Source organism: Marmota monax, unplaced genomic scaffold, assembly GCF_021218885.2.
Source record: "Marmota monax isolate L192 unplaced genomic scaffold, Marmota_monax_Labrador192_F-V1.1 WCK01_AAM20220418_F8-fsc00039, whole genome shotgun sequence".
Classification (NCBI taxonomy): domain Eukaryota; kingdom Metazoa; phylum Chordata; class Mammalia; order Rodentia; family Sciuridae; genus Marmota; species Marmota monax.
In genome coordinates, this window is record NW_026693602.1 from 10424915 (window position 1) to 10440701 (window position 15787).

The window sequence follows — 15787 nt, forward strand, 5'->3', positions numbered from 1 at the left end:
GATAAATTTTAAAGGACATATTTTTAAATTTGTCCCTTAAGTCAGAGGAAGTGGATAGTTCCATTGAGAACAAATTGTGATTTCAAAAATATTAGAGTTGTATTCAAATGGTGCTGGCTTCTAATGATAACAATAAAAAAGTACATGCATATTTCTTTATCAAATAACATGCCTTCATTAAGTATGGTAAATGAGTTTTAAAGAAACCAACTCTCATTTTTTGAGGAAGTTTCCATTCTTCCCTTAACTACCTAATAATGGGAAACTAAGAAATACTAATAATAATTACAAGCATTTCTATAATTTTAAGCAAAGTATTTTTTGAAACAGATATTTATAAACATAATTAACTCATGAAAAAATAAAGGTATATCAAAATTTTGTCCCCACTTATCTTTCAAAATAGTTTTCTCTACTTTCTCTCAAAATTTTGTCTTTCATGTTTTCCCAATTAAAACTCTCTTCACATTAAAAGTTGTAGTTCAGAGGTTCAACAGAAACCTAAATAAGCTTTTGTAAACAAACAGTGTAAAATCATTTTATTTATAAAGCTAAAAGCTCCTTTGCCAATATCTAAATTCTTGTTGGAGTTAGGAAAGTGATGTTTGTACTTCATGATAATCCAAGAATTCTCCTGCTGATATTGTAGTGATGTGTGTCTTAATATATTAATTTGAAAGTTCTGACAATCCAAGTCACTTTACATTTTAAATTTATAGCCAAATATTGACCCTATATAGTGTATGGATCTCATAATAGCTGCATAAGAACTAAACACACTTAATAGATAAATTTCTTTACAAATGAAGAAAAATTTACAAGAGAAACTTAATAATTTTTAGGCAAAGTATAACAAGTAACTCAATCACTTGTCAGTTCTCCTCTTCAACATGCTTTTTTAAAAGAACAAATTCATAATTAATTCTAATGTTATTTATAGTATAGACATTTAATAATTGGTAGAAAACTTTCTCTAGTTATATTTAAGATGTTTAATATACAACTAAAACTGTTATATGCTAAAATAGAAAAATCATCTTTTAATCTAATGATTTAATAATAAGATTGAAAATTTATATCTTTAAAGTCCACCTTTTTAGTTCTTCAAGCTGTGATTAATCAGTTTTTCCTCTTGTGATGGTTTATGCATGCATTTACCACATCTCCTTGGACTTCTGCCATACCTAACCAATACATCAATAGTGTGCTGAAAAATAAATGGAAAGCACCTTGACAAGGCTATAGAAAGAAAAATGGCACAGAGCAGTGGTCAAGCCGAGGAATTTCACACATGGAGCCAGGTGCAGTGGGAAACTGAAAAGCTTATGTGGTTCTCTGTGCAGCTGCCTCCGTGCTTAAAGCCCTTCTGTGCACAAGACTGGTGACTGCAAATGGCTTAGAAAGGAGAAAAGCAAGAAAGCGAAAAAGAGAAAGAACAGAAAAGAAAACTATTCATAAAAGAGTAAACAGAAGGCATATCCAAATAAATAAATACGAAGTAACACTGACACAGGAAAATAAAAGTAAGTAAATTAAGAAAAAGGAAGTTTGAACAGGTAAAGCGCTAAGCTAAATAGTGTAGATTCTGTAGTATGAGATGAGCTACAAACTGCAAGGAAGAATTCAGAATTTTTATCTTTCTAATATTATTTTTTCTTGATAATTTAATCTTCCCCATTTAAAATGTACTTAAGTGGGATTTGCTTATTGGTAAGATATTTTCATATGATAATTTAATCTTCCCCATTTAAAATGTACTTAAGTGGGATTTGCTTATTGGTATGATATTTTCATTTGCTTAACCTGGAAATAGAAGGGTTATGAATTATATTACCTCATTTTGCAAACTTGGAAGATCATTATTATCTGGCTTTACCAACAAATAAAACAGATTTATTTGAAGCGGGCTTAACTTTTTAAAAATATTCTAGATATTGACAGTGCAATTTACAATATACAACATCAGTATGGACTGAAAAAGTCATTAATTAAATGCATTTAATTTTCTATATTTAGGACTTAAAAAATAAAACACTTAAAATCATCCTTACAATAAAATTAAACATATTAAATTTGATCATAATTGAACACACAAAAGTGCAATTACTTACTGTAAGTGCTTTATTACACCTAAAACAGCTTTTAGTGTGCCCAGTAGGTTATGGTTGCCCTGTAACTACTAATGAAGTACACAAATGGATTGGTAATTCTGTAATTAATACTTTTACATGTTCAAGAGCTTAGGAATCAGAGAAAATTTACCATTTCAATAAAGAAGAAGAAAAACTGGCTTTTTCAAATGTTTTCCAGTAAACACTTTATATTTTAATATTGCTTTAAATGCTTTGACATCTCAAAGAATTTGAAAGAAACATTACCAAAATGGAAATACTGAGTGCCTTTGTAATAAAATAGCTAGTGGGAAGACATCAGTAAGAAGATATTCCCATCTATCTTCCAAATTTAGCCCTTTCTGCAGATGTTTATTGGTTTCTCGTTCTTCGGTTAGGTTATTATGGCTCATTATGTCTAAGGGACTAAACTAATTGAAATGTTCATTGAGATTGGAGTGCTACAGGAAAAACAAAATGGGGTGGGTGGGAAAGGAGAAAAATGCATTTAAAAACATGTAGCAAATATTCCTTTTTTATATCAGACACTTTGTTTTAAAGGGCTGGTAGTTAAGTTGGAAACTCCAAAGAAAGACTAGAAATGGACAATTCTGCATGTATCTTTTTTTTAAAGATAACAATCAATCATATACAATATATAGGGCAAAAATGAAAGGGACTTTGTACTTGCCTATAAACTTCTGGCAAGATCTGGTTTGTTGTCAGGTTCCCAGACACTAAATAGATGCTCTGTTCACTTAGCGTGAAGGCCCGCAAGGGGCAGGGACCTCCGGGGATTCTTGGCAGTTCTCAAGTCTCATTAGGTCTGCATATTAATGACTTGCAGCAATATAAAGAGACCCTTGAGCAGCCTTTTCCCCCTTCATCCTGCCTGGATTTCCCAAGGCTAAGGCAGCCTCAGACACAGCACACATTGGCCAAGTGAGAGGCTTGTAGCAACCACTGCTGCCAGTCCACCATGGGGTGTACACTGCCCTTTGACACACTGCCTCAGCACCGTTTAGAGGTCGCCCAAGTGTGTTAAGGAATGGATGCTCTGGAGGAGTAATGTCACCTTAAAATAAAGATCCCATCACTCCGCGCTAGTATTACTAACCAAAATCAAGATCAAATCTCAAGAGAGCTGAGAGGAATCCAGAGATAGTCCAATGATGAATATTTTCTAGAAATATTATAACAAAAATCAACTAGTCTTTCCTTTCCCTTGTGTGTCAAATAAACACCAAATTAGAAGAAAATAGTTAAAAATTCAACAAGCACCCTGCCTAGGTGAAATCCAATGAAGTAAACAGAAAACCAGAAGTTTATGAAATTTTCATTTTAAAAAGCACACTTCATTTATTTTTGGGTTAGTAATTAGAACTAACAGGTAACTATAAAACTTAAAGGTGGGACTTATGTAGAGGAAATTAAAGCAGAATACAGCGAACAAAAATATGACACTGCAATTCTCATCAGTAACTATCAGGAAGCCCACATACAAAGACACTCAGAGCCAACTCTTAACAGAACACAAAACCTGTGGAAAATACAAGGAAACCTGAAGCTTAACGACTCAAGATTGGAAACCCTACTTTCAACCCACCATGACTCCCAGTCCGCTTTCCTTCCTTCAGTCCATACTTGGTGGAGCCCAAAGTGCATTACTATGGAAGGAAGGAATTTGGATTCTAGACCCCAATCATCCAGTTATCTTCTGTGACCTTGTACAGGTCAATCAATTTCATTCATCTTCTGAGACCTCACCCATAAATAAGTCTAATAATACCTTAATTAACTGAAGACTGAGGACTGGACCAGATGAGAGATCTATGGTTTTCTGTATGCAATATAATTCCACTAAAGAACATTACATATGAAAGATATTCACCAATGATTTCCTAATTTCACCTCTCCAAGGGAATTTCACATTTTTATAAACCTCTTTGAACCTAGAACAACAACATAAGATGACATCATCTTTCTGTTGAGTTGCCAGAATTAAACTGACAGAAAGTTACCTAGGACACCATCTTTTCTTGATTCATTTGGGAGAATAAAAAAAAAATCAAAGTCAGCACTTAGATTGCCCTTTGATCACACTTACCAGCTGACTGGCCGCGGTTGGTGGCATCATGATCACTATCTCCCTGTTCACTGTCTCCATGACCACTGTCCTTAGAGCTTACTATGTCAGCTTCTTGGAATGCAGAACTAGAAGTACAAAAATGCCAGTATTAGAATAAAAAAGGTGAAGAAACACAGAAAACATTCTTCTGCCACCACATGGTCACAGATGTGTGCTGCAGACTCACAGACCTCTTGGTTGGCTTTATTTCTGCATAAAGTTAGTTTTCATAATCTAAGCCTACCTCTTTGAAAATTGATCATGGCCAACTTCAGTACTTAAGATATGTAAAGTTTAGCCATTATTCTATGATTGGGGTAAAATACATATTTACATCTCATTCATAAAACAGATGTAAATATACATCTAAAAGTTATAAAAACTATCACAAGCCATGTAAGCAATTTACACCGACAAAAACATTTTGTGAATTGTATATAAATGAATAAGCCCTTATAATAATGTGTTATATAGGAAACACAATATCACCAGCAGTTTTGCCCTGCCTGAATTTAAAATACTTTATATACTTTATATTTTAATATCGAATAATATACCTACTTTCTACATTTTTCTAGGTAGCAAATTGTCCAAACACCATGCTAGGGGAATAAAGGGTCCATACCTGTTAACTCGGCGAGGTCTGTCAACTAGATAGCTGAGCTCTGCTCGCTGGTGTTTAGTCTAGGAAAAAAAAATAAATAAATCAAGAGCATTTGAATGCTAAGGGTTTAACTTATAGTCTGCATTTTGAGGTTAGGAATAACATCTAGTTTAAATAATTGTGTATACTTTTATGAATTTCCAACCTTTTCTGAGACCCCAGCCTAGTGATTGCTGGGTAAGGGCAGGAAAGATACACAGAGACGTTTGGGTCCAAATTTCTTTCAGTCAGCTGTAAAGGTTTAAAAAACACTGGCCAACTTTAGATGTGTTTTCTTTTTCCTTTTCTTATTCTTTTCTCTTCTTTTTTTGTAAGAGAGAATGCAATTGTCTTCAGAGCTGGGGCTCATGAACTATTATCACTAACAGAGTTAATCTAGTTATACTCTGCAGACTTCAGTGGCCTAAAACGTGTTTAGATGCATACTGGTTGACACAAGAAAAACAGCACGCTCAATAAGCAAAAAGTTTGGATATTTTATGGAATTATTTTGTTGTTTATTTTCAAAATGTGCTTTAGATACAAATGAGCTGTACAAATATATTCATGAAAGTCAATGAGTAATATGAGTAATACCTAAGACTCAAATAAATAAAATAAGGAGCTATCAAGGAGTTCAAAATCCTGCCCACCCCACTCAATGATCTCCCTCTCCAAAGGCCTTCTGTATTCTTCTCTCAGGCTCCACCACCCACACACCTTTTCCGGTCCAAACTTTTACATGAACCAACTCCATTCTCCCCAGTGCCCCCCCCCCATAGAACTTTGCCACTTCTCCATCTTTTAAAAATAAATCGGAATTGACAAGCCAAATTCTTTGATGAAGAAAGCCAACAGTAGTGATTTATCAAAAACAGTGGCAAGAAGGTGATTATTAGCCAAAAAAATATTTAAAACAACAATTGTTGAAGCTTTCCTTTTCTTTACTCTTACAGGGGTTTGTGCCAAAGCAACTTCATTCAAATTCACACTGTGTGGGCGTTCGGCTTCAAGAGCGTCTGTAAATGCTGTCCAGAACAGAACTGAAGGCTTTTTTTTTTTTTTTCCCAACCCAAGTTCAGAGGATAAGGATCTAATAACTTGTTCACTAAAACATGCATTCCAGTTTAGACAACTATGTAAAGTTAAACAATTTATAGCTTACTTGTACACGCGACTGAAAGCAGCATAAACAAAGCAAAATAGAATCAACTTTATTAACGTCTGGGACAGAAGCGAAGAGCAAAAGACCTTTGCCAGGGCTAGCAAGCCCCTCCCCCACATTTTCCTCTCCCTTCGCGCAGTTTCCCTAATAGCCCCAGTTTTCCAAGAAGGGAAGGGGACGACAGAGGGTTAAGATTTTAAAGGAAACTTGGGAGAGACAGTTTCAAGGTGGCAAAGCACCAGGGGGAGGGAATGAAAATAAATGTGGAGGGGTGGAGCGCAGAGAATTAAGTTGGGTTACACACGGAGGGGTGGGAGAAGGTAACCCCACATCCAGGACTCCCACAACGATACAAATAAGCTAATATCCTAAATATAAATACATAGTGCACCAGAGATACAAGGGCCGGGCTAGAGGAGGCTTTCAGATGGAGGAGATGAGAGATGGTGGTCCTTTCGCTTCAGCCTTACCTCGTTGGACAAAATGCTTCCATTGGAGATGATGTCTGGTTGCTGGTCGGTGTAACCGGTGACGATGGCCCCACAAGGATTGTGCTCAGTGTCCGTACTCCGAGAAGGGCTGCAAGGCTTAAGGAACATCAGGTCGGTCTTAGCAGACTCTGGGGTCAGGCAGACCTGGTAGCAGTAATTCTGGTTGTGGTGATGGGAGCCAAAACCCCCGGACTCCTCCACGGGCACCTGGGCGGGGTTACTTGGTACATTGGAGCTCTGCACCAGCATTATGTCCGACTTGCTGAGTTTCTTCTTGCGTGCCCGGGCTTGGCGGCCACAGCAGGTCGAACCCCCGCCACCGCAGCAGCAGCAGCACAGGCAGCAGTCGCTGGCCAGACACGTGTAGATGTTGAGCTTTTTCTCTTTTTGGCAACGTACGGCCAGCACGATCATGGCCAGCAGGAAGATGAAGGACACTGAACCCAGCGCAATGATGAGGATGAGGGTGAGGTCTAGCGAGGTTTCTCCGCTGCCGGAGCGGCTGGGGCGTTGGTGCTCCCCTGACCCGCCGCTTCCGCCCCCGCCCCCGCCCTGGGGCTCCACTGCGCCATCCACGAGTTGAACCACCAGGGTGGCAGTGGAGGACAGGGGCGGCTGCCCGTGGTCTCGCACCTCGATCACCAGCTCGTAAGGCCGCTGGGGGTCGCGCTTGGTTGGAACCCGGCGCGCTGTGCGGAGCTCCCCTGTGCGCCAGTCCATGCGGAAGAGGTTCATTTCATTGCCCCGCACGATGCTATAGGTGAGCCGGGCGTTCTCGCCGTCGTCCGCGTCCACCGCCGCCACGCGAGTGAGCAGGTAACCCGGCTCCGCCGAGCGGGGCAGCACTTCGCGGGCTGGAGTCCCGTTGCGCCCCGGTAGGGGCGCCACGATGGCAGGGGCGTTGTCGTTCTGATCCACTATGAGGATGTTGACGGTGGCGTTGCCCGCCAGCGCCTGGGGGCTGCCGGCGTCCCGGGCTTCCACCTGAAAGCTGAAGTCCTTAAGCTGCTCATAGTCGAAAGATCGCAGAGCATACAAGTAGCCATTCTCAGAGTTGATGGACACGTAGGTGAAGACGCTCATGCCCTGGATCTGGCACTCGAGGATAGAGTAGGCTAGCTGGGCATTGGCCCCCTCATCGCGGTCAGTGGCGCTCACCGCATAGATGTAGGCGCCTGGCACGTTGTTTTCGGTCACATACACGTCGTAGACCGGCTGGCTGAAGCGCGGCGCGTTGTCGTTCACATCCGACACTTGGACCTGGATTGACTTACTGGTGGAGAGCGCCGGCTCGCCCCGGTCCCGGGCCACCACCGTAAGGGTATAGGAGTCTCCAGCCTCTCGGTCCAGGGGGGCCTCGGTCACAATGGTATAGTAATTTTTGAAGGAAGACTTGAGGCGGAAGGGCACGTCCCCCAACAGCTCACACTGCACTTGCCCATTCTCTTCTGAGTCGCGGTCGGTCACGCTGAACAGAGCTACCACTGTGCCTGGCGCCGCGCCCTCGCTCACCGCCTCCTTCACGGTGCTGAAGCTGATCTCCGGCGCGTTGTCGTTAGCATCCAGCACTCGCACAAGCACCTTGCAGTGCGCAGGCACAGCGTTGGGGCCCAGGTCCTTGGCTTGTACGTATACCTGGTACACCGGGCTCTCTTCGTAGTCCAGTTCTCCGCTCACCTCTAGCCGGCCGGTGCGCGGCGAGAGTCCGAAGAGCTCCCGAGCCCGGGGTGAAATGTGGCTGCTGAAGGAGTACACGACTTCACCGTTCTGGCCCTCGTCGGGGTCTGTGGCATTGAGCTGGATCACTAGCGTACCCGGGGGCGAGTTCTCTGGTAGGGACACAGTGTAGACGGGTTGGTCGAAAGCGGGCACATTGTCGTTGGAATCTAGCACTCGGATGGTGAGTAGGGCCGTGCCGGTGCGCTGCTGCTGGGGGGGCAGGCCGGCTCCCCCACCGCCTCCTCCTCCTTCTCCTCCTCCCCCTCCTCCCCCGTCCACCGCGGTCAGCACGTAGCGGTGCACCGCTTGCTGCTCTCGGTCCAGTGGCTTCTCTAGCACCAGCTCAGCGAATCTGTTGCCATCTCCCTGGGTCTGCACGTCCAGGGAGAAGTAGCTGTTGGGGGTGATCTCGTAGTCGCGCAAGGAGTTGGTTCCCACGTCTGGGTCGAATGCGCTCTCCAAGGGGAAGCGGGTGCCTGGCGTGGCGCTTTCAGAGATTTCCACAGTCAGGTCTGGCTCCGGGAAAGAGGGAGGATTGTCATTTATGTCAAGCACCTCAATCTCCACCCGGAACAGTTCCAGAGGGTTCTCCAGGAAGACCTCCAGGTGCAGGACGCAGGAGGGGCTCTGCTTGCAGATTTGCTCGCGGTCGATCTTCTCGTTCACGTACAGCACCCCAGTCTCCAGGTTGAGGTCCAAGTAAGGGGTCCGTGAGTTGGCCACCGTCTGAAACCCGCGAGCTGAAAGTTTTGTAATGTCCAAGCCCAGATCTTCAGCGATATTCCCCACGAAAGTGCCATGTTCCTGCTCCTCTTGTACTGTGTAGTGAAGCTGGGAAAAGACTCCTTCCACCATCCAGAGCAAGGCAAAGAATAATAGCACAATCATCTCCAAAAGGAAAGGAAGCTGCTTCCCAGTAGCTAGTCAGCCACCCAATAACCTCCCCCACCACCACGGAAAAAAAAATCTCAAAAAAAATACAAATAAAAGTGTGTTACTTGGGGGGCACCTATGCCTTTCGGTTTTTAAAAATCTTATTCTTTTTGCTTCATTTTAAAGCTGTCCTCAATCCAGTCTAATTTTTCAATCTTAGCGCAGGAAAGGTGACAGACGTCCCCTTTCCTCATCTGTAATCTTCCTACTGACCAATTAATAAAATAATGATAATACAATAGTCAGCGTCCTTTATTCCGACAGTCTTGGCGCAACGCGGCGCTGGCAAATCCCAAGGAGGAAATTTCGATATTTCAAGACTGTCCTCGGTTTGTCTTCTTGCTGATGGGAGGAGAATGAGGAGGAGGAAAAAGAGGAGGAGGAGGAGGAAGATGAAGAGGAAGAGGAGAAGGAAGAAGAGATGCTGCTGGCACCGCTGAACATCCCTCTTAATATCAACGGCTGGCAAATGCAGGAGGGCTTAAAAACAGCGAGAGAATTTTGTGCCGGAAAAACACAGAACGGCTCTGCAGCATAAAACTTTCATTCTCTTCATTTCTCTGGCTGGATGTTCTTGACATTTTTTTTTTTTCTCTTTCGCTCTATTTGTATTTTTTGGCTTTCATATCTTCTCTCCCTTTGTCCTCTTCTCCACCGTCACTTGCCTCTCTGTAAATATAATGAGCAATTTTCTTTTTGCTGTTTCCTGCACAAGGCTCTTTGCTTCTAACCTGTCTCTTTTTCTTTCAGTTCTTCATTCCTCCAGCTTCAGCCTCAAAGCCTGTGATCTCGGCTGGCAGTTTCTGAGCTCCGAGCGCTCGGCTTCTCTGTTTTTGCGCAGCGCCCTCATTCTGCCAACCAATCGTCGACGAGCACCACCCACTGAGCAAGTGCTTATTGGCCAAACCGGCCGTCAAATAGACACGTCACCGGGCAGCCAGGCCGGGCGGGACACAACCCGCGCCTGGGCTGCCCGGGTTGAGTGTGAGTGTGTGTGTGTGTGAGAGAGAACAGCCCCGCAGGTCCCGAGGCGCTGGCTGGGGACTCTGCCGCGGAAAGTTCCCAGTCCCCAGCCTCAGGTAATGGGAAGGGAATAGAGAGGTTCCCCCGTTTGCATCAGCAAATGCGAAAACATAATAGCAACAGCTGCGGTGTTATCTCCGAGGAGCGGGATTTCCAATGATGCTAACATTCTTTTTCCTTTAAGGTATTTTCCCTGTTACTGATCATGGAAAGAAAACACTGAGAAGGAAAAAGTTGCATGGGGCCAATAATTGGCAGGGGTTGCCCAATTAACGGACTGTAGCAGAGATTGACAGGACGTTTAAAAATGGCTATAATTTAGCATGTGTCAATCTAAGCCTGAGGGTCTGGAGGGATCTTGTGGAAAGGAGCTAAACGGTTGGAATGGGGTACGGAGGTGGGTCCTAAAAAGCGGAGGGATTTTGGAATGACAGCTTCTATAGACGCGCTTCCGCGTTAGACGTGCTTCTTGCCTCCCTAAATATATATATATATATATATATATATATATATATACACACAATTTTTTTTTAACCAAATAGATAATTTATTTGGGACATACATTTGAGCTGAAAGTGCACTGATGAAAGACTGAAGAGTTCCATTTGAGCTACTGCCTAGGAGCCCGCCATCCGAACGCTGGGCTCTGGAGCAAGGTCTCAGAGCACCACCCGGTGCTGCAAGGTTCTTACGATATCCCTGCGCCTGGTCTGGCCAAGTGCCACTCAGCCGCCGGGAGCGCGGGCTATTTTCCGCTCGATTTTTTTTTTCTCTTGACATCGGAGATACCTCCCCTCCCCCACGTTGGACCGGGCACCAATTTTTTGCCCCGCCTAGGTTCAGCTCTCCGGTATAATGGCCGGGCTGCTGCGTAGGCGGGCAGGGCGGTAAGCTGGTGCGGTACACACGCGGGGCCTCGAGTGTGCACCGCTGTGGGTATTTGCAAACACGTTTGCACATTCACGGTGCTCGTATTCCTCCTCCCGACCCTGTGCTCGGTTCTGTGTAAGCCCCGACCCAGCCTCCCCTGAGTTCCGAAGGACTCGCTTGACCAGCTCTGAGTGCCCACTCCTGAGGCTCGGGGCAACGCGGCGCATCCGCACATTCAGTTCTTGTGAAGTTAAAATACAGCGCGAACTCTTCAATGCTGGAGAGTGGATCGAATGCTAATTCTCCAAGGAAAGATATATAAATATATTTTATATTAATTAATGGGCTGCTCACAAGGAATAGGTTGTTTATTCACGAAAGCAGCCCCTGCTCCGTTTCCTTCTCCTGCCACAGGATAGGAAGAGTCCCTAGCGGCTTCTGCTAATGAATGACCCAAGAGTAACACCACCACAATCTACGGGAAATGGTGAGTCGTTTCAGACCCCGGGGTATGTTGCCATTTTCTTCAGGCAGAAATTAAAGAGCGTGAGTGTCCATGGGCGTGCTTGTAGTCCGAGGCATGCTCCTGCGAGTCCCGGGAGTTCCTGTCTATCGCCCCGCTCCCCTCCCCCACCCAGTTGGCTCTTTCAGGGATATGGGTCCTGCTTTTGAACGGATAGAAGGAAAGGATGCCAGCAAAAATGGCTAATCCTTTTCCAGCTGCAGTAAATTGAGGACTGGCCACAGCCAAGAGAAAACCGCTGCAGTTAAAATGATTTTAGCATCACGTCTGCGGCCGAGAAGGAAGCGGCACTGTATAAAAGGACCTGTGGATCAATGAAAAGGAGATTATAGTGTATCTGAATATTAATACGGTATTCCATCTCTACTTCTCACCCCTTCCCCCTTTTCTTTTTATTCAGATCTGCAGGGTTGAAATGAAATGTTTTGAGCTCTTCAAGCTGACTCATCAGAATCCAGGAGCCTAGTGAAAATGATGGTAATTTTCTAATGTGTTCATTTGTACGTATGGAAACACTTGTGTGTGTGCGCGGGTGTAAGCGCGTGTTTACGTGTGAGAAACATGCAGCTGAATGACAATGCAGATCCAGAATTTGGGGGATAGATTTTCTGCTTCCAAAATATATATGAAGTTTAAAGAGACTTAGGCATTTGCTGGAAGCAAGAGAGGTTCCAGAGGTGGAGATGAGAACGTGGGGAGATGGCCAGATTTCCCTGTAAATAATCACTACATCCACTGTAACACTTGAGCAGTATTTTTTTTTTTTTTTTTTTTGGTAGCTGATGGTTTGAATGGGAACTCTCTGCAAACGTGGGTTACAAGCGTCTCCTAGCGGCGAAAGCAACGTAGGGCAAGCCAGATAATTCTGCTTTAGAGCCCTGGTTCTGCAGGGCTTGCCTGTTGGGGGCTCTACCGGATTTCTTGGGTCAACAAGGCCGGTGTCCTCGCCAGCGACGCCAGACCCCGGTCCTCTAGAGATCTATCCTCATTGACTCCTAGTCTCCGCGGCGCCGACCCGGGACCAGAGGGGTGACAATGGGGTCTTCTGAGCAGAATAGAACTGCTCCGGCCCTCCGCCCTTTGAGAGGCGACTCCTTCCAAGGGCAATTGCGAGATCATTTTGTTTGGAGCCAACATTTGGACTTTGGTATTAATAACCTTCTCTGCCTCCTTACCCTGGAGCCATTAAAATAACTCCACCCTGTCACCCAAGAAACAAAGCAACACTTTAAAATTGCTTTCTTAAAATGCCTTTTAAACAAACAGGTTTACTTTCTAGCTTGTGATAATTAAGCAGATCCCCCTATAGCTTTTGCTTTTCCACTCTTCCCCCGGAAAACCCAGAATTTAGTGAGGGCATGGTTATATGTGCTGCAATCTCGATGATGAGGTTGATGACCTCTTTGAAGTGAAGAGTGCCATGTATGTCCTGCGTTCTTCGACTCCCCATAACTGGAGTGGGAAGGGAGAAGCAAATTTAGTTTACATAATCCACCCTCCATCCCTCGCTAAGCCCCAGGAGCGCCAGCTGTCTGATCTAGGAGGAACTGCATCCCAGAACAGAAGGGGAGAAGTTTTTATCATTGGAGGAAGATTATAAACATCTGGGTTCATAAGTCTTGGTTTATACGTTGTATCGATAATGCATATTTGTCTTTCCTTTGCGTTCTAAGTGAGGCAGAAATAAAGGGGGCTAAGAATCCTTGAATTGCGTTTTACAAACTATAAAACTAGGTATAGAGATTGCTTCCTCCCCCCCCCCCCCAGTCTTTGCTGGAATGGGTGGGAGAGAAACAAGTTTGTCAACCAGCATTTGGATAAATGAGTGTTTGCATTGACTTAAGTTGATGCGAAAGCAATTTGTTTCTAAATCCTTTTGTTATTTCAATGTGCTAGGAGCTTGGAGAGATATCTTTTTAAAATAAAACAAAACCAAAAAAGAATTAAAAGAAATAATGATTTATCAATAAGGAGAGTTTCAGATGCCAGACTGGACCAGGATTGAGCAAGGTGGTTTCTGTCACTTGTCATTATCAGCAAGCGTAGCCCATAGTTCAAACACAAAGGATCCAGACTACTTGCATGTTTTGTGGTAACCATGAAATAGGTTTATTTGTGGTAGTCTGACCCAACTGAAGAAGCAGAAAGGCAAAGCTTTGGAGCTGGTGTCATGGACACTGTATCAATTTTTGTTTATCTTTAGTAAACAGTGAATAATGACTAGAATTTCTGGGAAAGCTTTATAGCTTATGCTATTATAAGTACTCAAGTATTTCTAGTTACTGTGATATAATGTTTTGAACTCAACAGAGAACAAACCAGTCCTTGTTCTTGGTACTGAGAATACTAGATAGTCCATTAAGCACCATTATCTTGATATTCAGAATAGAATCATGCCTCTTCATTTTGTTTAACCTGGCTGATATTGGTGGAGCTTCACATTTCAGTGTCTTTTCAGTTATCAGACAGGGCCAGTATTTTGTTAAACTCTAAACAGTGAATTAAAAGCACTGAATGAGCTGAAGCAGCCCACTAATGCAAAATGACAAATTGCACTTAAGCAATACATGAACAAGAAAATGATTTATGGATTCTTACAATGGCCCAAGCAAATGAAAGCAACATGAATTATACATCCTAATGCTCAGGATATCATTTTCTAATAATACTGTTTCAGGGCAGATACTATGCTCTCCTCCTTTCTATAAAAGAAATTGATCAATAAGAGAATATTTTTAAAATTAAGCAATGTCTTTTGATACTGATTCTATATATATATATATGCATATATTGTTTCATACTGATTATATATATGTATATATATATATATATATATATATATATATATATATATGTATGTGTGTGTGTATGTATATATATTTCCCTCCCTGTGATTTGGGGGTGGGTGTATAATGAAATTAGAACATACATTATCCTTGCCCAGGGCTTTATATATTGGGTTTTTGGTAGTAAATCGTTTTTGAAAAAACTTCGGCTGCTCCACATCATCTTTCAGAATGCAAATAAATAGATGTGATTTAGTATGACAATCTTTATTGCCTCATGACCTCTTTTTCTGAAAACCATAATGCATTACCTCATTTTACCCTTTTCTTCCCTTGCTTTGGCTATTGAAAAATCATATTTCCCCCAAATGTCTCTTAAACTCTTCATATTTGTTTTAGCCCATCTTTTTTTCAGAATATTATTTTATTTTTTAGTGTATTAGAGACACACTTGGGTTAATAAAAAGGTCAGTGCACCTAAGTGTTTTTTTTTTTTCTTTTATCTTAGTGGACAAAATAGATTCTGTGTGCTGTCATAAGTTACAGGGAAAAAAAAATCAATCAGATAAAAGTTTATGTGATACCAATGTTTTGAGTTGGAAAAATATAAAAATCTAGTTACCTTTGAATTATGAAGAGTGGCTTCTTCTAGCATTTTTATTTAACCATCTGTGGCTTGTAGAGTGAGTATATTTTTTTGAAGGCATGTACAATTTTAAGTGAAGGTATTGGGTAGTGCCTTTTCTGTGTTGCATACTCAACAATGGGATACTGCTAATCACCCAGAGGACTTTAGAGTTATTATTGGGCTTAAATTTAATTATCCAGTTTTTATTAAAAAAAGAAAGAAAAAAACATATTGAATACCAGTTTTTTCTTTTGACAGCATTAATAACCACTCTTACTGAAAGATTACTGAAATCAATGATGTGATTAGGATTGTAAATAAGAACTACAAGACATCACATTTTAAAATCCAGCTGCTTCCCTAGCAGGGAGATGTGTGGATTTACTGATGGGGCCCCTCTGCAGAAATGAAGCTTCAAACCTCTAGGTCAAAATAGAAGAAATTCAAAAATTAATTGCAAGTCCTAATTAAGTTTATATGAGTAAGAGAGAAGTTATCCTTAAAAAGCTCTTACTTTCCTATTTTTTTCCTTCCCCAGTGGTTTTACTTCTTATTGGACAATGATACCAAGTTAGCATAATACTACTCTCTGCTGGCAAGTGTAAATTGTTTTCTTAAGGGATTGCCCTTGATTTTATAAGTACAGAATGAGATTACCCAAATTGTGGTTGAGGTAACCAGTCACACAGCTATATTACAAAGAATTTCAAAATACTATTGGAGATGGGCACTGAGGAAAGAATATTGAACACATGTTGAAAACTGTA

General features: G+C 42.3%; 1 protein-coding gene and 1 long non-coding RNA gene across 8 annotated transcripts in view; one reads left to right on the forward strand and one right to left on the reverse strand.

Annotated features, from left to right (window-relative positions):
* Pcdh10 (protocadherin 10) overlaps positions 1-9999 on the reverse strand; it is a 56040-nt gene extending 46041 nt beyond the window's left edge. For all 4 annotated transcript variants that reach the window (XM_046459638.2, XM_046459635.2, XM_046459637.2 and 1 more), the window contains exons 1-3: positions 6518-9999; positions 4865-4923; positions 4219-4325 (exon numbers count right to left, since the gene is read on the reverse strand). In XM_046459638.2, coding sequence (XP_046315594.1) covers positions 4219-4325; positions 4865-4923; positions 6518-9145 — 2794 coding nt within the window. In that variant the 5' untranslated portion in view covers positions 9146-9999. The remainder of the gene's footprint in view (positions 1-4218; positions 4326-4864; positions 4924-6517) is intronic.
* LOC124103049 (uncharacterized) overlaps positions 9976-15787 on the forward strand; it is a 71209-nt gene continuing 65397 nt past the window's right edge. For 3 of the 4 annotated variants that reach the window (XR_009228235.1, XR_009228236.1, XR_006855087.2), the window contains exons 1-3: positions 9976-10269; positions 11498-11570; positions 12007-12083. This is a non-coding gene — a long non-coding RNA (uncharacterized LOC124103049). The other variant, XR_009228237.1, reaches the window with a different exon arrangement.